Source organism: Bos taurus, chromosome 6 (genome assembly GCF_002263795.3).
Source record: "Bos taurus isolate L1 Dominette 01449 registration number 42190680 breed Hereford chromosome 6, ARS-UCD2.0, whole genome shotgun sequence".
Lineage (NCBI taxonomy): Eukaryota > Metazoa > Chordata > Mammalia > Artiodactyla > Bovidae > Bos > Bos taurus.
In genome coordinates this window covers 5,881,675-5,904,729 of record NC_037333.1, presented here as the reverse complement: position 1 = coordinate 5,904,729, position 23,055 = coordinate 5,881,675, and the positions used below count along the sequence as shown (strand labels likewise).

Below are 23,055 nucleotides of genomic sequence, written 5' to 3'. Positions count from 1 at the left end.
TAGATGGACCTTTGTTGGCAAAGTAATGTCTCCTTTTTAATATGCTGTCTGGTTGGTCATAACTTTCCTTCGAAGAGTAAGCATCTTTTGATTTCAAGGCTGCAGTCACCATCTGCAGTGATTTTGGAACCCCCCAAAATAAAGTCAGCCACTGTTTCCACTGTTCCCCATCTATTTGCTATAAAGTGATGGGACCAGATGCCATGATGTTAGTTTTCTGAATGTTGAGTTTTAAGCCAGCTTTTTCACTCTCCTCTTTCATTTTCATCAAGAGGCTCTTTCATTCCTCTTCACTTTCTGCCATAAGGGTGGTGTCATCTGCATATCTGAGGTTATTGACATTTCTCCTGGCAATCTTGATTCCAGCTTGTGCTTCATCCAGCCCAGCATTTCTCATGATGTACTCAAGTGAAATAAGCAAGGTGACAATATACAGCCTTGACGAACTCCTTTCCTATTTAGAACCAGTCTGTTGTTCCATGTCCAGTTCTAACTGTTGCTTCCTGACTTGCATACAGATTTCTCAAGAGGCAGGTCAGGTGGTCTGGTATTCCCATCTCTTTCAGAATTTTCCACAGTATATTGGGATCCACACAGTCAAAGGCTTGGCATAGTCAATAAAGCAGAAATAGATGTGTTTTTGGAACTCTCTTGCTTTTTTGATGATCCAGTGGAGTTGGCAATTTGAACTCTAGTTCCTCTGCCTTTTCTAAAACTAGCTTGAACATCTGGAAGTTCAGGTTCACATACTTCTGAAGCCTAGCTTGGAGAATTTGAGCATACTTTATAGTGTGTGAGATTAGTGCAATTGTGTGGTAGTTTGAGCAGTTTTTTGGCATTGCCTTTCTTTGGGATTGAAATGATCCTGTGATCACTGCTGAGTTTTCCAAATTTGCTGGCATATTGGGTGCAGCACTTTCACAGCATCATCTTTCAGGATTTGAAATAGCTCAACTGGAATTCCATCACCTCCACTAGCTTTGTTTGTAGTGATGCTTCCTAAGGCCCACCTGACTTCACATTCCAGGATGTCTGACTCTAGTGAGTGATCACACCATCGTGATTATCTGGTGATGAAGATCTTTTTGTACAGTTCTTCCGTGTATTCTTGCCACCTCTCTCTTAATATCTTCTGCTTCTGTTAGGTCCGTACCATTTCTGTCCTTTATTGAGCCCATTTTTGCATGAAATGTTCCCTTGGTATCTCTGATTTTCTTGAAGACATCTCTAGTCTTTCCCATTCTATTGTTTTCCTCCATTTGCTCTGATCACTTAGGAAGGCTTTCTTATCTCTCCTTGCTAGTCTTTGGAGCCCTGCATTCAAATGAGCTATGCTGCTGCTGCTAAGTCACTTCAGTCGTGTCCGACTCTGTGCGACCCCATAGACGGGAGCCCACCAGCCCCCCATCCCTGGATTCTCCAGGCAAGAACACTGGAGTGGGTTGCCATTTCCTCCTCCAATCAAATGGTATATCTTTCCTTTTCTCCTTTGTTTTTCGCTTCTCTTCTTTTCACACTATTTGTAAGGCCTCCTCAGACAGCCATTTTTTGTTTCTTTTTCTTGGGGATTGTCTTGCTCCCTGTCTCCTGTACAATGTCACAAACTTCCATCCATAGTTTATCAGCACTCTGTCTATGAGATCTAGTCCTTTAAATCTATTTCTCACTTCCACCATATAATCGTTGCTCAGATGACCTAAGTCAAATTCCTTATGTATATACAGTAGAAGTGAGAAATAGATTCAAGGGATTAGATATGATAGACAGAGTGCCTGAAGAACTATGGATGGAAGTTCGTGACATTGTACAGAAGGCAGGAATCAAGGCCATTCCCAAGAGAAAAAAGCAAAAGGCAGAAGGGTTGTCTAAGGAGCCCTTACAGATAGCTGTGAAAAGAAGAGAAAGGAAAGGCAAGGGAGAAAAGGAAAGATGTACTCATCTGAGTTCAGGGTTCCAAAGAATAGCAAGAAGAGATAAGAAAGCCTTCCTTGGTGATCAGTGCAAAAGACATAGAGGAAAACAACAGAATGGGAAAGACTAGAAATCTCTTCAGGAAAATTAGAGATACCAAGGGAACATTTCATGCAAAGGTGGGCACATAAAAGACAGAAATGGTATGGACTTAACAGAAGCAGAAGCCATTAAGAAGAGGTGGCAAGAATACATAGAAGAAACATAACAAAAAAGATCTTCATGACCCAGATAATCACGATGGTGTGATTACTCACCTACAGCCAGACATCCTGGAATGTGAAGTCAAGTGGGCCTTAGGACGATCACTACATACAAAGCATGTGAGGTGACAGATTTCCAGTTGAGCTATTTCAAATCCTAAAAGATGATCCTGTAAACTGCTGCACTCAATATGCCAGCAAATTTTGAAAACTTGGCAGTGATCACAGAAAGGCAAGGTCAAAGACTGCTCAAACTACTGCACAGTTTGCACTCATCTCACACACTAACAAAGTAACGCTCAAAATTCTCCAAGCCAGGCTTCAGCAGTATGTGAACTGTGAACTTTCAGATGTTCAAGCTAGTTTTAGAAAAGGCGGAGGAACCAGAGATCAAATTGCCCACATCCTCTGGATCATCAAAAAGCAAGAGAGTTCCAGAAAAACATCTACTTCTGCTTTATTGACTATACCAAAGCCTTTGACTGTGGAATCACAAAAAACTGTGGAAAATTCTGAAAGAGATGGGAATACCAGACCACCTGACCTGTCTCTTGAGATATCTGAATGCAGGTCAGGAAGCAACAGTTAGAAGTGTACATGGAACAATAGACTGTTTCCAAATAGGAAAAGGAGTATGTCAAGGCAGTATATTTTCACCCTGGCTTGGAGAATTTTGAGGATTACTTTACTAGTGTGTGAGATGAGTGCAATTGTTGGTAGTTTGAGCATTCTTTGGCATTGCCTTTCTTTGGGATTGGAATGAAAAGTGACATTTTCCAGTCCTGTGGCCACTGCCGAGTTTTCCAAATTTGCTGACATATTGAGTGCAGCACTTTCACAGCATCATCTTTCAGGATTTGAAATAGCTCAACTGGAATTCCATCACCTCCACTAGCTTCATTTGTAGTAATGCTTCCTAAGTCCACTTGACTTCACATTCGGGATGTCTGGCTCTAGGTGAGTGATCACACCATCGTGATTGTCTGGCTCGTGAAGATCTTTTTTGTACAGTTCTTCTGTGTATTCTTTTCACCTTTTCTTAATATCTTCTGCTTCTGTTGGATCCCTACCATTTCTGTCCTTTATTGAGTCCATCTTTGCATGAAATGTTCCCTTGGTATCTCTAGTTTTCTTGAAGAGATCTCTAGTCTTTCCCATTCTGTTATTTTCCTCTATTTCTTTGCACTGATCACTAAGGAAGGCTTTCTATCTCTCCTTGCTATTCTTTGGAACTCTGCATTCAGATGCTTATATCTTTCCTTTTCTCCTTTGCTTTTCGCTTCTCTTCTTTTCACAGCTATTTGTAAGGCCTCCCTATACAGCCATTTTGCTTTTTTGCATTTTTTTTCTTGGGAATGGTCTTGATTCCTGTCTCCTGTACAATGTCACAAAGTTCTGTCCATAGTTCATCAGGCACTCTATCTATCAGATCTAGGCCCTTTAATCTTTTTCTCACTTCCACTGTATAATCATAAGGGATTTGATTTAGGTCATACCTGAATGGTCTAGTGGTTTTCTCCACTTTCTTCAATTTAAGTCTGAATTTGGCAATAAGGAGTTCATGGTCTGAGCCACATTCAGCTCCCAGTCTTATTTTACTGACTATATAGAGCTTCTCCATCTCTTGGCTGCAAAGAATATAATCAATCTGATTTCAGTGTCAACCGTCTGGTGATGTCCATGTGTAGAGTCTTGTGTTGTTGGAAGAGGGTGTTTGCTTTGACCAGTGTGTTCTCTTTACAGAACTCTATTAGCCTTTGCCCTTTTCATTCTGTACTCCAAGGCCAAATTTGCCTCTTACTCCAGGTGTTTCTTAACATCTTTTGTATTCCAGTCCCTTATAGTGAAAAGGACATCTTTTTTGGGTGTTAGTTCTAGAAGGTCTTGTAGGTCTTCAAAGAACTGTTCAACTTCAGCTTCTTCAGCATTACTGGTTGGGGCATAGACTTGAATTACCATGATATTGAATGGTTTGCCTTGGAAACGAACAGAAATCATTCTGTTGTTTTTGAAATTGCATCCATGTACTGCATTTTGAACTCTTTTGTTGACTATGATGGCTACTCCATTTCTTCTGAGGGATTCCTGCCCACAGTAGTAGATATAATGGTTATCTGAGTTAATTCACCATTCCAGTCCATTCCCCACCCCGCCCCGCCCCCGTCCTGTGGGGCTCTTGAAATTTAAGTCCCCACTGGCTTCAATGCTAGATTCTCTAGAATCTCATCTTTCCAGTGCAGATCCTAGGGTTGGTGAGCGCCAAGTGGGGCTAAGAATCACTCCTCTGGGACAGCCCTATATTTATTCTTGTTTGTGGGTTGCCCACCTGGGATAAGGGACTTGGTCATAGATTGTTGAGTCCCCACTTCTTCCTACCCCGCCTTGCTGTGGTTCTTTCTTTTGTCCTTTAGTTTGTAGAGGAGCTTTTCTGGTAGGAGCTTATCTTTTCATAGATGATAGCGCTTTAGCTTGTGATTTTGGTGTGCTCGTGATAGGCGACCTTAGGGGTCTTTCTTACTCACTATACCACTTTCTTGGCCAATCCTTTTCCAACCCAAAAACTTTCCTAAAGAACAGTCTTATTAAAAAGGCACACCAAAAACGTTTCAAGAGCCATGTGAAAGTGGCTGTGTTAGACAGAATAATGGCCCCCAAACATGTCCACATCCTAACCCCTGGACTTCTGTGAACATGTCCTTTATGTGGCCTTTGCAGAAGTGGTTTGTTAAGCAGTTTGAAAAGGAAGTTCATCCTGGATTATTTGGATGGGCCACCATGATCATACAGATCCTTAAGAGGGTGACAGGAGTGTTAGAGAAGAAACGCGTGAGGATGGAAGCAGGGATAGGTAGGGGGAAGTGTGTGGGTGTGTGACTGCAGTGGGGAAGCTTTGCAGATGTTATGCTGTTGGCTCTGAAGATGGAGAAAGAGGCCATGGAACTCATCAGTGCTGGGAGGCCTCTGAGAGGCTCAGGAAGGCCAGGAAGTGGCCTCTGGGATGGAATGTAGCCTTGCTGACACATTTTAGACTTTAGATCACCTGAACAGTAAGCTAATAATTTGTGTTAAGTCAGTCCATTTGTGGTAGTAATTTGCTGCACCAGCAATAGGAAGCTAACAGATTTTTTTTTTCAATGAAAATGTTAGGAAATTGAGAAGAGATATTTACCTAGTTTATTACCATGTAAAAATCAATACCATAGTGGTAGTGTTCAAGTTCAGGAACCGCTTGTTTGGGGTGAATGCTGCCAACAGGAGGCTACGGGTGTCACCTGAGGGGTGTTCCTTGCATTTGAAGCACAAGAGCGAGGAGCCAGTGATGCCTCCCTGCAGCCTCTGTTTAGGGGTTCTGTTGCCTGAATTTTTTGAGGATCTGAATCCTATCAGTCTTATGGCTTCTGACTTTGTATGGTGTGAATTACTGTTTCCTCGTGTATATTGCAATTATGAGTTTGTCTTTAGGGGTATAAATTGTGTGGAAATTTCATGGGCCTGTTTGAGGATGTGTTCAATCCAAAGACATTTTGCCTTTGCTTTCAACAGTGTTCACGGATATTACCTGCCTGAGACTTCTTGCTTGCTATTTGACTTGGAGAGTCCCGCATCAGCTTCAAATCCAAATCTGGGTTAATGTGAAGATGGACTCTATGTTATTATTTTTTAACCAGAGCTCAGATTAAGACAGGCAGGCTTCCTTTAGTTGTCCTGTGTCTCTGAATTTCCCCCCACTTTCTAACATGTTGAGAGCACAGCTCTTCAGAGTGCTCAGTCTTTCTTGGAGGCCATTTCCCAGGTGCTCCCCTGACTCTCAAGACCATGTTTCCAGGTCTGATTTAAAACCCCCTCATGATACAGATCTGCAGGTATTCCTGGGCCCCCTGACATAGTAATCAGCTCACACTTACACTGGATTTTTGATTAGCCTTTCTTTGGCCTCTAGAGATTTCTCTTTATATTTTCTTAAAAACTCAAGTATATATTTAAAGAACATTTTGCTGGAATATATAATCTATAAAAATATTGAATCATCATATTGTATACCTGACCACTGGACATAATATTGTAAAATCAGCTACGGTGTGTATCGTTAGTCTGCTCTTTGTGACCCCATAGACTGTAGCCCCACCAGGCTCCTTCTGTCCGATTGAGATTCTCCAGGCAAGAATCCTGGAGTGTGTTGCCCATTTCCTTCTCCAAAGGGATCTGCCTCAACCCAGGGATCAAACCCTGCCGTCTCCTGGCATTTTCAGGCAGATTCTTTGGCCGGGGACCAGCCCCGGCTGGATCCAGGGTATTCGCAAGCGGGGACGGCGTCGGCGAACCTATTTATTTTAAATATTTTATCAGTAGATATAAGCAGTAATAGGTATGAGGATAGCTCAGTAGGAAAATTCAGTGGAGAAAGAGGCTGAGTAGCTTGGTTTACGCAGGGACCAGTAAAACTTCGACAAGAAGTTTGCACCACTTACGTAGGCCGCAGGCATCTTCCGTTCTCCCGAAGGAGAGGAGGACACTGAGGCCTCCCCGGTTGGATCTTAGAAGCCCAGGCATAATTAGTAAGCATGGCGGGTTCTGCACTCCAGATGGAGACTCAGCCAGAATTTGGGAGAGAGAGCGACATGGGGAGACCAAGTTTCAGTGAACAAGCCCAATAAGTGAAAAACCCTTCACCAATACAATTTCTAATCAATCTTTTAACTGCTCAAAAGAATCTGTGTTTAGACAGTTTAGAACATCTCATGCCTCTCACAGTTGGGAGGCTCTGAGCAATCACATGTGGCCGGAAAAACCTATTCAGGCAGGCTAGAGGATTTCCAAAGGAGTTTGTAGGTTAAACACTGTCACACCCAGGAATTATTAACTGGAGCTGTAAGCTAACTCTTTTTTCAGAGAGAGGTAGTGGGGGACAGCCCCCTGTAAAGTCAGAGGTGTAGGTGAAAGCACAAAGCATAAAGTAGGCAGACTCTGGTTTTGGGGGTAGATGCTCGAGAATTTCCAGGGAGACTCCTGAGGCTTGATCCCGCCTTTGCGTATGCCAAGCCTCCTTCCTCATGACCTTTGCCATGGGCCGAGCTCGCTCCCCGCAATAATTTACCGCCTGAGCCACCAGGGAAGCCCCAGATCAACTATACTTCAATTTAAAAGTAAAGCACATTTGCTTTATTTTACACATTTATTAGTATTCATAATATTTATACTTTATAAATATGTTTGTAACCCTCATCATTTAAAAGTATAAATTTTATACAAATTAAGTAAAATTGTGGGAAGCCTTTCGGGTTCTCACATTTGCTGCTTCTAGGTCTTCACACGTTCCTTCAGCCTGGAATACTCTTCCTCCTTTACACTTGGCTAAGCCAGTTGTCACACACTTCAGGAAGCCATCTGTGAACCCTCCACTCCCACACTTGATGCAGACTATTTGCCCTCCTGTGTAGCTTCTGCTGGACTAGATGCTTTGTGAGAACAATGTGTATTAGTTTACCTGAGCCTGATACTTAGGAAAGAATCAAGTATTTAGAAATGAATCAACATCTTCTGTTGACTTTTGTTGGGCATTGTTATTTTTAAATGTAAGTCTTATCTTCTCCATGAGATCATTGACCTCTAGCTAGCCTTTTATGAATTTCCCTTGGCTCCTAGCAAAATGGTGAAAATCCCAATGAGAGTAACTCCACCAGTGGTTATCAGTTTATTAGTGAAAGCCTGGTGACTTCCTGTTCACAATAGAAAACAAATATTCTTTCCCGAAATTGTTCTATTCAGTTTATTTTTCCATCTTAAAATTTAGCTCTTGTCTGAGAATTTCTAAAAATGCTGTATTGATCTTTCTGTTGCCCTTCACTAGAATTACCTTATCCTTTCTTTATAAGATCCGATTTTACGTCAAAGGGAATTGGATGAAAATTTGTTCTTTCACTGTTGGGTACCTTCAAAGTATTAACAGAAACAGAATGCAAGAGATGTTGGTGGGAGGGCTGTGTGATCCAGGCAGCTGTTCTTTAGGGCCGGGAGAATCAAGTATGCTTGAAGGCCTTATGCATGGAGCCAGAGTAGAAGAAGAGAAACAGAGGTTGAAGAAAGAGAGGACATGATGATGGGACACGGCCCTGCCTTCATACACTCCCCCAAGAAGTCCATTACTTATTCTGATAGACTTGGTAGAGCACCCTTAGTAAATACTTCTGTTAGCTCTTCTGGAGAGATAGCAGCTGTAGCCAAGGTCGCCATTGAGCATGTTTAATGCTTTTCCTCCCTGTCAAGGCATATCAGCATGATCAGAGAATCCCTACCTTTCAGAGAGCTGGTTGGTGAAGGGGGAAGCTCGTGACTTACAGCAATATTCTGGATTGATGTTGTATAAAGCCTAGAAAATGCTCCTGTTGGGTAAGGGAAACAGTGATATGACATGAAACGTGGCTCTAAAAGTATTTAATATAGGGGATATTAAAGTTTAAAGCTGTTGTGGTAGTTCATGTGATAGTTCATTCCTTCCACTTCCTGCCCTTAGCCATGTGCTCTTGTACCTTAAATTCAGATAAAGATGAAGCCTAAAACATAGCATTGGGATTGCTGTTAGATGATTGAGAGTCAACTTAGTTCCTGAATATTTACACACACACATGCCTGCATACATACCTTTAAAAATGAGACAGGCATGCCTTTTAGATTTCTTTTGATTCAAGTAATTATTATTTTGATTCCATTCATAATTCCTGTGGATTTTTATTTTGAAAAAAAAAAAAATGTGGTTAGAAACATAGTTTCTCTCCTGCCAAGGCTGAATGTAACTTAAAATCAGAAAATATTCTCTGCAAATTCAAGGTGTTTCTGTTAATTTTTTTATATGCCTTAAATGCAGAAAATTACACACTGATATTTGCATATATATATATATATATATATATATATATCAACTATATCCCTGTTTGCTGAGAAGGCAGCACAGCTAATAGCAAAAATGTGGATTTTATACAAGAAGGAATGATGTCGCTGTGGATAGACTAATGAGTATCAATTAGAGAGACTTCAGATGATCAATTATTGTTTGCAGAAAATCTTAATCAAATGATCACTGGACAGAAGTAAGCAAATCTTAATTCTTTATTGATTTTTTTTTCCATTTGTTTTTCTTTGAAAGTGAAAGTCACCCCAGTCGTGTCGAACTCTTTGTGACCCCATGTACAGTCCATGGAATTCTCCAGGCCAGAATATTGGAGTGGGTAGCCTTTCCCTTCTCCAGGGGATCTTCCCAACCCAGGGATCGAATCCAGGTCTCCCACATTGCAGGTGGATTCTTTACCAGCTGAGCCACAGGGAACCCCAAGAATACTGGAGTGGGTAGCCAATCCCTTCAGCGGATCTTCCTGACCCAGGAGTCAAACCAGGGTCCACGGCATTGCAGGCGGATTCTTCACCAACTGAGCTATCAGGGAAGCCCTGTTTTTCTTTAGCCGGTAAAAATATTTTTAAAAGCAGTTTATTCATTGTACCCAGTTAAGATTACTTCTTTAAATACAACTGAAATTATGGTGCTAGCTAGTGGTTAGAAGATCTACAATACTGTTTTACATGAGCTTTCATTTTATTTTTGTCTTTAGCTTTGTGAATTAGGCATAGACTGGATACTCTGTGCTCAACGTGAGAGGGCTTGTCTAGTGGCAAAACTGAATAACGAATCAGAAGTATTGCCTTTAATTGTACCTCCATGCCTCTAGACTAGCAGCGCTGAAGCACAGTGGTACCTGGGATTCTGTGATGGCATAGCATTAGCTATTACCAAATGAACCAAAGGAGTATTAACTCTGAAGCCCCAAATAAAGCCACATCTGCAGGACATCTTGTATCTCGTGCTTCTAGATAACCCATTTGATCCACTAAGAGTGGATTCGGGACCTTTTACAGTTAAAATTCAAGGAGAGAACTAAGTGGAACAAATACCTGCTTTCAAACTAGACAGATCTGGGCTCACATCCAACTCATGCCATTTGGCAAGTCTTTAATTCCTAAGCCTTAGCTCCTCATGCAACCTGAGGATGCTAACAGTTATTCTCTCTGTTGTTAGAGATTTGAAGTGCTGAGGTGTGTGGAAAATGTTGCCCTCCACCTGGTAGCAAAGGATATTAACAAAAAGATTATTTTACTCAGGTGTCTAGGCTGAACAGAGGAGTTTATTAAACCACATCTGCCCACCCCCCCCCCCCCGCCCCCACCCAGCTAATAGGACCACAGGTTAGCTGGATTAAAGTCACTCAAACTCTTGGGCCCATTCTTCTCACCTAAAATTCAAAGTCCTGTAAGAATGACACAGTGCTCATACTTACTTGTTAATTCTTTTTTTTATTTTTACACAGCATGGCAAAATGAGGAAACAGCTGACAAGTGATGAGTCTGCACAATGGAAAAACCACCCTGATCATTGGCATCATAGGTGGGTAAGTGTTCTTTTAAAGTGATTTTGTCAAAGTCATATGAAATGGTTTTCATGGTGGGGGAGAGGAAAGACAAGAAACCAACATTCACAATTATTTAAAATGACTTAAATGCTAAACATAATATACATAGTAATAACTGTTTATTCTAGTATAAAAATAGTGCTAGAAACTATATATTTGTTCAAATGTATTGAAAAGGTATAAGAAATAGATATTAAGTGGCTAGTGATGATTCATAAGCTTTTTCTTCCCTTAAACTGTATTAGAAATTTATGTTTTTCACTATTTACATGGCTTTCAACAACATTCATTAAGACATGTTTACATAGGCTTTTGAGAAGCATATGGGAAGGGCAAAGTGAGCTTTAATACTTTCTTCCTCGCTCCCTGCGGTGGAGCAGAAGGGGTCCAAAACCGTGTGCGGTTTAACAGTCTGAGAGAACTCTTGAGTAATCTCTACCTGGCTAGCATATGGAAAAATAATCTATACGGTGGAATATATGACTCCATACTTAACATAAGGTGTTCTTTAAGCTATCAACAGGCTAAGTGATGCATACTTATAGGAAGACAGGATGTTCACTGACAGATTCTTAATAAGTTCCAGGTAAAGAAGGTCCTTGAAAAACTGTATAATACATATAAGTGAAAGTGATAACTGTACCCTATATTTTCACATTAAATCGCCAGAAGCAGAAGCTGGTGAGTCTCTTATGAGGTCGCTGCGTGGTCTCCACTGTGGAGTGCAGTACCTGACATGTGGCAGGAACTCAGTAAAAGGTGGACTGAGGCATGTCGGATGCTGAGCACTGCGTTATACTACCTTGTTTTAACTATAATTATTCCTAGGCGAGGAGAGCAATTATACTCTTCCCTCCTATCCCATCTTAAATCAAGCTTGTAAAACAAAACAAACAGCATTTCTTCTGATGGCCTGTAAAGTTTTAGGAGTACAATCTGATGGAAAACACAGGGAAACAGAACATCAAATTGGAGTTGGTCTGACATTTGTGCTCTGTGCTGAAAATAAAGGCACTTCACAGCTAGGTGAGAATATATCTGTGACCCGTTTCCTCTTGCAACCCATTATTTCCAGTACGCTGTCATACACTTTCTCATCTCCAACACTCCCGTGGGAGGAAACTGTTACTTGTAGTAAGGAGATCGGTGGCGTTTGTACCTTGAGGCGAGGTGCTGAGAGAGCTCTAAATCTCATACAACTAATGATCTGCACTAGGAGCCAAAGAAATGTACCTTTTTTTTTTTCTCCCCAGTCTTGGAAACTCAACATAGGAAATAACATATGGGATTCGACACCTTGCTTTGGGGCCCGCCATCTCCTTTCCGACAGTGGTCTCCAGGACCCACCAGCTCTGACACAGGAGCTGTCCTCTGCGACATCCCCCTTGCAGGGAAGGCTTAGCCCAAACACAACTCCTTCAGCGGCACAACTGGTTCACACTCACAGCAGTTATGACACTGAAACTCGAGTTCACACGGGTTAGTGACTGGCAAAGGCCACTCCTGTGAGTGTATAAGGCCGGGCAGGCAATCTTACAGACATCATTCACAACTTAGCAAAGTAGTGCGGACTTCTGGGGCTGAAAATTGAAATGAAATGGTATCATGTTACTCAGCTAGAACAACAGCAAACTAATCTAGAACAATTTCTTGCTAGTTACAGGTAATATAAATATAGGGTAGGGTGAGAGAAAAAAAATACATATATATATATATGCATTTTTCCCCCAACTTGAGAGGATACTGGAAAGGAAATATTCACATAAGAATTTGTGTCCATGTACCACGTATTAATCCATGTATGGAATGATTTTCCTAAAAGTTAAAAAGTATTTGAACCAACTAACCAGGCTTCAAGAAGCACTCTTCTGTATGAACTAAAATACCCAAAGATAAAATAGGTATGGCATTGCCCAACTTCTTTCAGTTTCTAAACTAGTAAAATAAGCCATTATCTAAAAGTACGCCAAGAATTTCTAAATATATCATATTACTTGTTAAAATGACATACATACAAATTCTCTATACATAGTCTACTGTGTATGTAAAAGTTGTAATGACATACATGAGAGGCCCTGAACAAACTGCTGAAATATTTGATTACAGATTTTCACATAACTGTTAAATCACAATGTGTATGGTAAAAAGATAGGTTACTGAAAAGACTGCTATTCTTCAAACGAATTTTTGGTACTAAGGAATTGTGTATGCATGCATAGGCATATCCTGGTATGAAGATATGTTATGTTAGTGACAGTCTGTGTAAGTTACACACCAGTGCCACCAAGAGGCAAACTCTCAGATCTCATGTGTATGACTTAAAAACAGAATAACATGCTGAAGCTACAAGTGTTACAACAGTAATACATACTGCATTCAACAACTGATAGCCTTCTAGACTTTCCCTTACCACTACAAAATGATGGCAATACAATATGTTTTGTTTTGTTTTTTAACTGAAGAGTAAAAATAAAATTAATGTCAAGATACATATACACACTTAGAATTTTCAAAACTTATATGTTGAATTTTAGGATGTTTAGGGAAAAAATATATATAAATGGAAAATATGTTTTAGTGAAAATTCTTTTAGAATGCTGCATTATCATATCCCCAAGAGCGTTCCTATCCAAACCAGTGCTAGAAACTCAGAAACTTTTTTCAGGGATGTGGAGGGACGTGAACAGGTGAAATGCCTGTCTTCCTATTCTTCCCCAAGTCCAAACATTACTGCACGTTTAGAGCAGATTTTCTTTTCCGGAACCAGTTTCTCAATTCGTTATCTACTTCTCTTATATGGAATACCAGTGTCTTTAGGGGCACATATGTACAGTGGGAATACAATTAAATGAGCTCAAGTTCTAAGAAAACATTAGCATTTTCTAAATGGACTAAAAGTTATGAGAAGTAAATCCCACCAAGTACGAGCTCAGGGGCCAGTTTAGGGTGCATACCCTCTTATCCTGAGTGGTCACAGCTCATTTCAGGCCTGTGCGCCCATGATCGCTTGTGTTTTAAAGTGTTGACTTACAACAATGACTCGTGAGGTGAACGAAAAGGAAGCTCAGTGTGTGACCCTCTGACTGTCAGGGTGTCCTCCGGTGGAGTGTTCTCTTCCCTGACGGCTGTCCTGGCCGCTCCATTTCTGCAGCAGGCTCATCCCTCGAGACTCAGGGGCTGGGTCTTCTTCCCAGGCTCCTCCTGCTCTCTACCAGGTCTGTTAGGTCGAAGTGAGCATTTATGGGTAGCCTTTGGGGAGATGTATTGCACTGAAATAAGAAACCTCTCTCTTGCCTGTTCTCTAACAACAAAAAAACCAAATTAATTAAGTAATGCCTTTTCTTTACAATACTGCCTTATAGTACTTTCCATTTGTTTAGAGTTTTAACTTTCTTTCGTTAAGGTAATACAGTGTTGAAAAATATAGCCAATTCCTTTTAAAATCCAACAAGCTTTAAAAGTCAACACTTTTTTCTATTCTATGAAGGTTTTAAATGTCACAGAATATATTCAGTTTGCTCCTAGACTATTTTTAAGAACGAAAAGATTCTAAACATTCTTGAAAGATTGATAATTCAGAAAACACAAAACCAATTATTTAAAATCCCCAGAAAAAAAAAAAAACAAACCCCAAATTAGCCTCTGTGCAAGAATGCAACTTGTACCTTGCAGTACACAAAGTATTACAAACAGTGCTCTTATTCACGTGCTAAGAGTGGGTGTCGTTGATAATCTCAGTTCAGTGGCATAAAACAAATGTACAGAAAATATGCAATAGTCCTCTAAAAACATTTCATGCTACACTGTCAAAAATTGTGCAAAAATAAAAATACAGCAGTGGCAAAGTATACAACCAAATCTGTACAGTATATAGCAAAACTAGGCATACTGCAGAAGACACCATCTGTCAACTTCAGCTCTGCATGAATAGGTCTCTCAGTTCCGCTTGGTCTGGCTGCTTTCACCATTGATCAGTGTCTTCTCCTGCTGTTCTGCAAGAGCCTGCCATTTCTGCCTGTTCTTTCTGCAGCCGTCCAGCAAAGGGAAACAGTCCTCCGACACATGGGTCAAGGCCTAAAGAGAGAGGAAGAAAGCCGGTGACTAGATGGTACCGGGAAATAAGCCCTCTCCCCAGGCTTGTCCCAGAGGGTCACATCACACACTCACTTCCCAAGCAGACCCACTGCTGGGGTTCTCACAGAGCTGTGATCACAGATCATTTATGAATGACTCCTCTTAAGCTATACAGACGTGCAACACATGCTGAGACAGAGAGGAAATGCACACATTTCAACATAACATTATTAAGCAGTGAAGACAGATCTGTGTGGAATTGGCTCTGTAGAGAAAGAATCCATTTGCTTTTATGTACTACAGATGGTTCTCTCTAAGTGTTGACTTCATGGGGGGATGCTTAGTTTTTGTGATTTTCTATAAAATAATTTTATCCAATATACATTAAATTTTTATCCAAGATTATAATAAAGATTAAACTCTATATGGCATTATTATTTACCAACTATAGTTCCATAAATATTTAGCTTACAAGAACATTCACTGTAGATGTCTGTGTCATAGACAAACATTGCCTTAAATACCCAACAGCAGGGTTAGAAATATTGTGTTACTATTCTGCAGCCATTAAAGCTGTCATAGAAAACACATTTGAAACAGAAAGATGTACATTCTATTATGGATTGCAAAGAGCAATTTTTGTTAAATGAAAAATATATGAAAATGTCATAAAGAATATGCACTAAAATAACAGTAGTAGAATTATAAGTGATTTTATCCTTTCGCTTCTCTTATTATTCTGATTTTTCTATAAGAACCTATAACTTCTGTAATAATAGTAAAAATGTCTGTCTATATCACATAGAATTTAACTGTAGATTAAAATAAAATGAATAGGAAATGTAGAAGGATGAAATTTATAATGGGTGATTTGACTATATTTATGGGCATGGGGAAAAAATGGAGAGAGACATTAGTATCTGCAGCTGAGGAACTCTTAATCCAGTCCATAAGGAAGGCATTTGTTACAGAAAGGATGACTGTTGGGAGGTGCTGGAGACGCTGCTGGGAAGGCTTCTGCACAGCAGTAAACAGCCAGCTTGCCGAGAAGGGAGGGCAGAAGGTGGTGCTGGGGCCTCACACGCGTTCTTTCATCCTGTTTTCTTCTGCTGTCTCTCCTATCCCTCCCTCCTTTTTCCTCATCAGCCACAGCTTCTTTCTTCAATTCATCTGATGGCTAGAACCCTGGGCCCAGGCTGAGAACTGAACTCTAAACACAGTTCTCCCACTACCTACCTAGTTGGGACAAGCATTCCATCTCCCTGGAAGATGGACGTTTTACAGATTCAATGACTGAATCTGTGAAATGTCTGGATTAAAAAATTTCTAGCCTTTCTTCTGGTCTTGGCAGTCTATGATTCCTCCTATGATAAATGTTTTTTTCCCCAAATACTTAAAGACCGTTTCCTATTTAAATGTATAAAGACAAGGACAGCATCTACTTTCTGTATTTGGGGCATAGCATCTAAACTAGTCAGTTGGATATGTTAGGGAGAATAATTTAAAAAACCCAAACTAACAAGTATATGAAAATGGGAACCTGCAATATTTTCCTAGCTGCCTTCCTGTAATCCTCATAAAAATTTTCTTAACAGTAGTAAAGTCATCCTATGAGAAGAAGTTAGATAACTGTTTTTCCTTATTTAGGCCAAAATTTAGTCTTAAAAAGAATATGCTAACATAGAGTATGCAGAATATACTTCCTTTGAGTGTAGCACTGGCACATACTTTTTCTCAGCATTCGCTACATGAATTTGCTGGAGCCTAGCATGCAGTAGGTACTCATTAGATATACATCAATGAATTGACATTTTTGAGAAATAGTAAATATAAAATGTGTTCCTTGTTCAGTACAAACAGCATGTTCATTAGTAAAAGAAATGTCCTGATTATTTTACTTCTAGTTTCTTGATTAAGAAGGAAAAAAAAATGTGCCTGATGTTCATTGCTTCAATTTACTTCATAACACTGTCAAAAGTCTAGTAGTTTTCATAGTAAATACCTCATACAGTTGCAAGCAGATGGCATCTATGAATCCAACTTGCATACTTGGGATTTTGTTTTTCTTCTCCCGGTTCATTAGATCCTGAAAACACAGAAACACACATACACAGATCTGATTTCCTTAATGCAATACAAGTTGGCTCTTAAACGATGATTCCCTGGGTTAGCTGAGGAAGGCCAGACACCTGCCTACCGCCTCTTCACCTTCTGGAGGCTCCTACCCCCCTGCACCAAACCATGCTCAAGAAGGCCCTGGTCCTCTCTCTCTCGTTCACTGGGGCTGTGACTGTCCCTGCGTGACCCCCAGAACCAGAACTGATCACTGACCTCAGATCAACTGGTGACCTAGAGTTAGGCACTGACCTAGAGTCCACTGCTGACATGTATCTGGAAAACAGACACGCTTTCTAATTGTCTACTGATGTGGAATCAAACACTCTCAGCTTTGTGAAAGACGCCACTGAGGCCACAGTCGATTACAACTCAGTTCACACAGAGAGCTCTCTGAGTGAAAAGAACGCAGATATCACTGTTGCTTATTCTCAGGAGCTCATGACGACATAAGACAAAGCCAGCACCTCTGAGGGGAGCAAAGAGTCTGTCTCAGTGCTCGTTTAAAATGAAGCAGATTCTCTGTTAGCTGTGACCATCACTCTGCTACCCACCATTTTCTGAGAGGATTCCGAGCTTCTAACAAGCCTATTACTGTGTGTGTGTTTAGTTACTAAGTCACGTCTGACTCTTTGTGACCCCATGGACTATTGCCCACCATGCTCCTCTGTCCATGGGGTTGTCCAAGCAAGAATATTGGAGCAGGTTGTCATTTCCTTTTCCAGGGGATCTTGACACAGGGATCAAACCCGTGTCTCCTGCACTGCAGGAGAATTCTTTACCACTGAGCCACCAGGGAAGCTCCGAGTACTATGTCTAGGAGACCAAATAATTGCAAAAGACGAATGAGACATAGGGTGTGCCCAGATGAGGCTAAAGAGTAAAGCAGAGGCAATGGTACCAGAGGAGGGGCATCTTGTAACCATGGCCCATTTAATGTGGGCTCAATAAATGTTCATTTGAGTAAAAGAATGACCCTATGCACCACTTCCAGGAAAAACTCATCCATTTCAGGAAAAACTTCATTGGTTGAGAAGAATCTTCTTGTATTCGAGATTCTCTACCTACCCTGAGCAAAAAATGCAGTATACAAATATTTAACAACAACAGCTATTTATCAAAGTGCTGTTTGTAATAGTAAACTCTACAAAATTATACCAAACAGTAAATAATAGCTGCATCTGTTTCATGTGGGGCTTACCACTTCTCAGTGATAAAGAATCCACCTGCCAATGCAGGAGACTCAGGAGACGTGGGTTTGATACCTGGGTCGGGAAGATCCCCTGGAGGAGGAAATGGCAACCCACTCCAGTATTCTTGGGCAAATCCCATGGACAGGGGAGCCTGGCAGTCTACAAAGCATGGGGTCACAAGGAGTTGGACATGCCTGAGCATGCATGCACTATTTCATGTAACCATTATAAATGGCATATAGGACAAAGCATCTGTTAGAATGCAAAGTGGCTTATGATATATAAATGGAAAAAATTACAAAAAGCAGGTATGATTTGATAACTCAGAGTCTTTTCTGTCCTTTGTTATTTGCATGTTTTCTGTAACAAACATGTTTAATTCTTCAGGTAAGAAAAAGGACTTTATAAAAAGATGAGAAATTGTCTTCCTAAAATCTCATAGAAGCACAAAAAGGAATCTACAACAAAAACATGTATATGAATAATTCCTCCCAACAAGGTCTCATACTTACAGCGGGCTCTATGTTGAGTTCTTTCCTCTCTCTATCTCCTTGGTCAAAAAATTCAGTGGCAACAAGTTCTGCTATCTGAAATCAATAACAGACTAAGTGTGGGTAATTAAAGGCATATCACTCAGTAAAACAGACTTTAAATGAAGATAATAAAACCCATCAAATCTGTGGCTTTTAACCACATCAGTAAAATTAGAATAAAGCAGTAACAGTAAATACTTTATTGTAATGTGTACCTAATCACAAAGGCTAGAGTCTGTAATCTATAACTCAGAGAAAAGAGCAACATGTTATTTCCGCCTCCGCAGTAGTGGGAAGAAAGCACTGTGTGCCCATCCATACGCATAATCAGTGAGATATTAAGCACGGGTTATACCAGGCGCTGCGAGAAACACAGGATCAGGTAGGTCCTTATACTGAGGCTGACTGCCATGCCTCTTAGGTTTCTTTCAGTCTACCAATTCCTCTTCGTCTCTCTTTTTAAAAAATGTCCGTATGATTTTGACTGCTGTTGAATAAACTGCGTTGTTCCTCCTGTTGTCTGGATTTTGCTGATTGTGTTTCCATAATGAAATTTAATGTTTCTCTGTTCCCTGTATTTCCATACACCAGTAATGAGATCTAGACACTTGATTCGATTGAGTTTTGTTTTTTTTTTGCTACGACTGTTTCTCAGGCTGTGCCATGTACTTCTGACAATGGAATGCCTGGTCGCCTCTCTTTGTGATATTAACAGTCCTTCATGAGCTTTGCCTGGATCCATTAATTTAGAGGCTGCAAAAAGTAATATACAAAGCAATCATTCCCTTTTTCTTTATAGCTGAAATAGAATAAGTCCCCCACATCAATTTTTAGTTACCCTGAAGTATAATTTGTATAAATAAAGGAGAAATAACTTGATTTTCTCTAGTATAATTACCATTGGAAAAAAATAATAACTCAGTTCTCCAGCATCCAACAAACATGACTGAAGAAGGCTTTATTATTTTTATTATTATTTTGAACTTTGGATTTAAACGTATTTAATGTATTTCAGTCCTTACTGATGCCCACCCACATTGTTCCATTTTGGCCAACTCAGTTGGCCTCTTTGCTCTTCTGACACGGCTCTATCAGTCTTTGATAGTTCTTGCTTTCTGCTATAACAAGATGTTCTTAGCTCATCTTGTACATTTCCTGTTTTGGAACGGGCAATCAGCCATTTCTTCATGGAGTCCTCATTCTTTTAAACTGAGGTATTTAGAAACTTCAATCAGGGCACAAGGCTCGTTCATTTCTACCAGGGTGTTGGTTATTTTTAAGCCCTTTTAATGAATGGAGCTTACACAATGTAAGTTCATATAGTAATTCCTATTCAAATCAGGACTATAGGATTTCTGCAAAACCTTATCCATCTTGGATCTCTATCTTTCTACTCACACTAAAAATCCTACCTCTCAACAATATCAATATAATTTCTCATTTGCTTTTACCCACATCATCCACTATGGTGACTGAATATATATACAAAATTTCCCCTAATATGATTACTGAAAAACAGCTTTAATGGTTTGCTGTTGTTCTTCTTAGTGTACATCGACTGGAGTTACATGGTCAAGTAACGGTTTTAAATCTCTTGGAATAAAACTGTCCCCCTCAGTGTGGTTTTGCAACCAAAATCACATTGTTGCATTTTGCTTCCCAGGTTATGTGATTTTTTTAAAGTTCAACTTTATAAACACAATTTACATGGTTCCTAAATTAAATCTACAAAACAAGTACATGCAAGCAACCCTACCTTATATCTCTGTTCCCTCAATCTTATTCCTTCCTTCCCCGTGGGAAATCATTAACTTTTTAACAGTTAATCCTGCTTTTTAAAACTATATGCAAATATAAGTACATACATTCATATTCCATTGCCTTCTCAGATAAATGGTAGCATACCATACCCATTTTCTCTTCCTTGCTTTTTCTTTTTTACTTATATCTTTGAAATCACCCCATAGTAGTATATAGAAAGTGCTCCTTTCTTTTTACTGTTGCAGAGACTTCATCATATAAATAAATACTACAGTTTACTTAGTACCATATTAATGAACACTTGGGCTATTTCTTGTCTTTGCTATGACCAACAGCACTAAAATGAATAGTCTATGTAAATGTATTTTTATATTCTTGCCAGTATATCTTTGAGATAAGATTCCTAGAAGTAATAGTAAATGAGTATGTGTAATCATATATTCCCAAACAGTTACAATATTTTGCATTTCTTGTTTTCCCACAGCTTCCCCAACAGAGTATGCTGTAAAATCTTTAAATGTTTGCCAATCAGACAGTTGAGAAATGGTGTCTTAGTGTGTTTTGTTTTTTTTTTTCAGTGAATTGCATAGATCATGGGTCTGCAGTCACAAATGCATGTGACTAGGTTAACACATACCCCAACCAAGAAACAGTGTTTATATCACCCAGAAGTTGCCCTCAGGCCCTTCTCCGTGAGTCACCGAACCTGCTTTGCTTCCTCCCCACTCAGCCACTATCCTCATTTCCTTCACCACTGATTAGTTTTGCCTTTTCTAGAAAGCGACATAAATGAATCACAGTACGTGTTCTTTTGCGTCCGGCTGCTTTCACTGGATATATACTGTTGGTGAGACTTGTCCATGGCGTTGCCTGCGTCGGCGTCAGCTTCCTTCTACTGTTGAGCAGAGCGGCACTGTGTGAGGCAGTGCGCTGCAATGCATGTATCCACTCTCCTGTTGAGGGACATGTGGATGTTTCTAGTTTCTGACTATTGGGAATAATGCTGTTATGAGATTCTGGACAAGTCGTTTTGTGTCAGTACAGTTTTAATTTGCATCTTTCCTTGTGATTGAGGTTCTGAGACCTTTTCAAATGAGTAAGAGCCATTCGCATTTCTTTCTCTATCAACTTTTTGTTCAAATCTTGGCCCATTTTCCAGTAGGATTGTTAGCTGTTTTCTTTATGTTTAAGAAGTTCTTTGATATTATGGATATTAGCTATCAGATAAAAGTTGTAAATATTTTTACCTATTTCTCATTGTTCGGAGAAGGTAATGGCACCCCACTCCAGTACTCTTGCCTGGAGAATCCCAGGGACGGGGGAGCCTGGTGGGCTGCCGTCTATGGGGTCGCACAGAGTCGGACACGACTGAAGCGACTTAGCAGCAGCAGCATTGTCTGTTTTTGCTTATTGTGTCTTTGTCATGCAAAAAAGTTTTCTTAATTTTTTATTTTCATGTAATCAAATTTGTCAGTCTTTATTGTTTCTGCATATGGAGCCGTAATTAGGAAAGTTTCTTCACTCCTCAGTTATAAAAGAATCCACAAATGTTTTTACTTAGTACTTGCATGGTTTAATTGTCTACACTGAGCTCTATGGTCCATTTGGAATTTAAGTATGCAGAATAGATCCAGTTTCATCTTTTGCCATCTGGCTATGGAAGATGGGAAAACCATCCTAACATTATTTAGTAAAGTCTGTCTTTCCCCCAGTTATTTGCAATGCTATCTTAATCATGTAAGTGTTCTATGCAGTTCTCGGTGTCCTATTGTGTCCACGGGTCTGATACCAATTCCAAACTGTTTTAATTATAGCGGCTTTATAGTGCTGCTTTTTGTCTGGACCCCAGCTTCACTGCACTATGTTTTCAGAGTCTGATTCAAAAGAAAGAGAAAGAAAGAAATTCTTTCCTCGTCCATTCTCTTTCCTGTTTTGAAATGGGCATGTAGTGTTACTTATTATGGAGCAGGAAGGTCTGTAGAGACATTTCTCGCGTGCTTATGGCATGTCATCTTTGGCACCTGGAGAGTGCATTCCTGATATTGTCTTGTCAGCACGTGGTTCAGGAGACGAGCCTGTCATTCCTGGGCTCCATGACTATGTATCCCATAGTTGTGACCAGCAGCAACTGTCAATAATCTCAGGTAGTACATTTAGGATCGACAATGCAGTCTCAGAAAACAAACACAATATACACATCATCGCGTGGAAACCCCCCGCCCCCCTTATGTTTAGCCTACGGCCTTTATGCCTCAGCACAAGGCTACGGCACTGACTTATTTGGAGAGACGATATATTTCTAGCCACCTGACCCCGGGCTCTAATTAGCACCTTCTGCATATCTTATATCAACATGTCCTATATTTATGAGCACCAGAAATGTTTAAGTTCTACTTGTTAATGCCTATTTAGAGTTGAAGTACAGCCTAGTAGGCTAACTCCAAGAAAATGGAGTTTGTGTCTTCTAATTATTAAGACTATTAAAGGGATGTGCTTAAAAAAAAAAAAAACTGAGCTAAAAACAGTACTGGAATTAAACTTTATCAACAGCTAGGTTTTTGCTGTGTTAATAATTATTAAGTCATAACAAGTGTTCTAAAAAAGAAAAGTGTTTATGTCCAATTATCTGCTATTAATACTACTTAAAGTTTAGATTAAAAGTTTCCCAAGTACTTTAAAAGCTACATTTAAGAGTAAAGGTTTTTCATACTTTGACTTAAAAAAAATTTGTATTTATTTGTTTTAATTG

At 39.9% G+C, this 23,055-nt stretch overlaps 1 protein-coding gene across 3 annotated transcripts in view; it reads right to left on the bottom strand.

Annotated features, from left to right (window-relative positions):
• Nucleotides 1-10,494: 10,494 nt before the first annotated feature.
• The window catches only part of PDE5A (phosphodiesterase 5A), a 148,555-nt gene continuing 135,994 nt past the window's right edge, over nt 10,495-23,055 (bottom strand). For 2 of the 3 annotated variants that reach the window (XM_024993001.2, XM_024993002.2), the window contains exons 19-21: nt 18,525-18,599; nt 16,707-16,790; nt 10,495-14,704 (exon numbers count right to left, since the gene is read on the bottom strand). In XM_024993001.2, coding sequence (XP_024848769.1) covers nt 14,567-14,704; nt 16,707-16,790; nt 18,525-18,599 — 297 coding nt within the window. In that variant the 3' untranslated portion in view covers nt 10,495-14,566. 3 annotated transcript variants of the gene reach the window in all.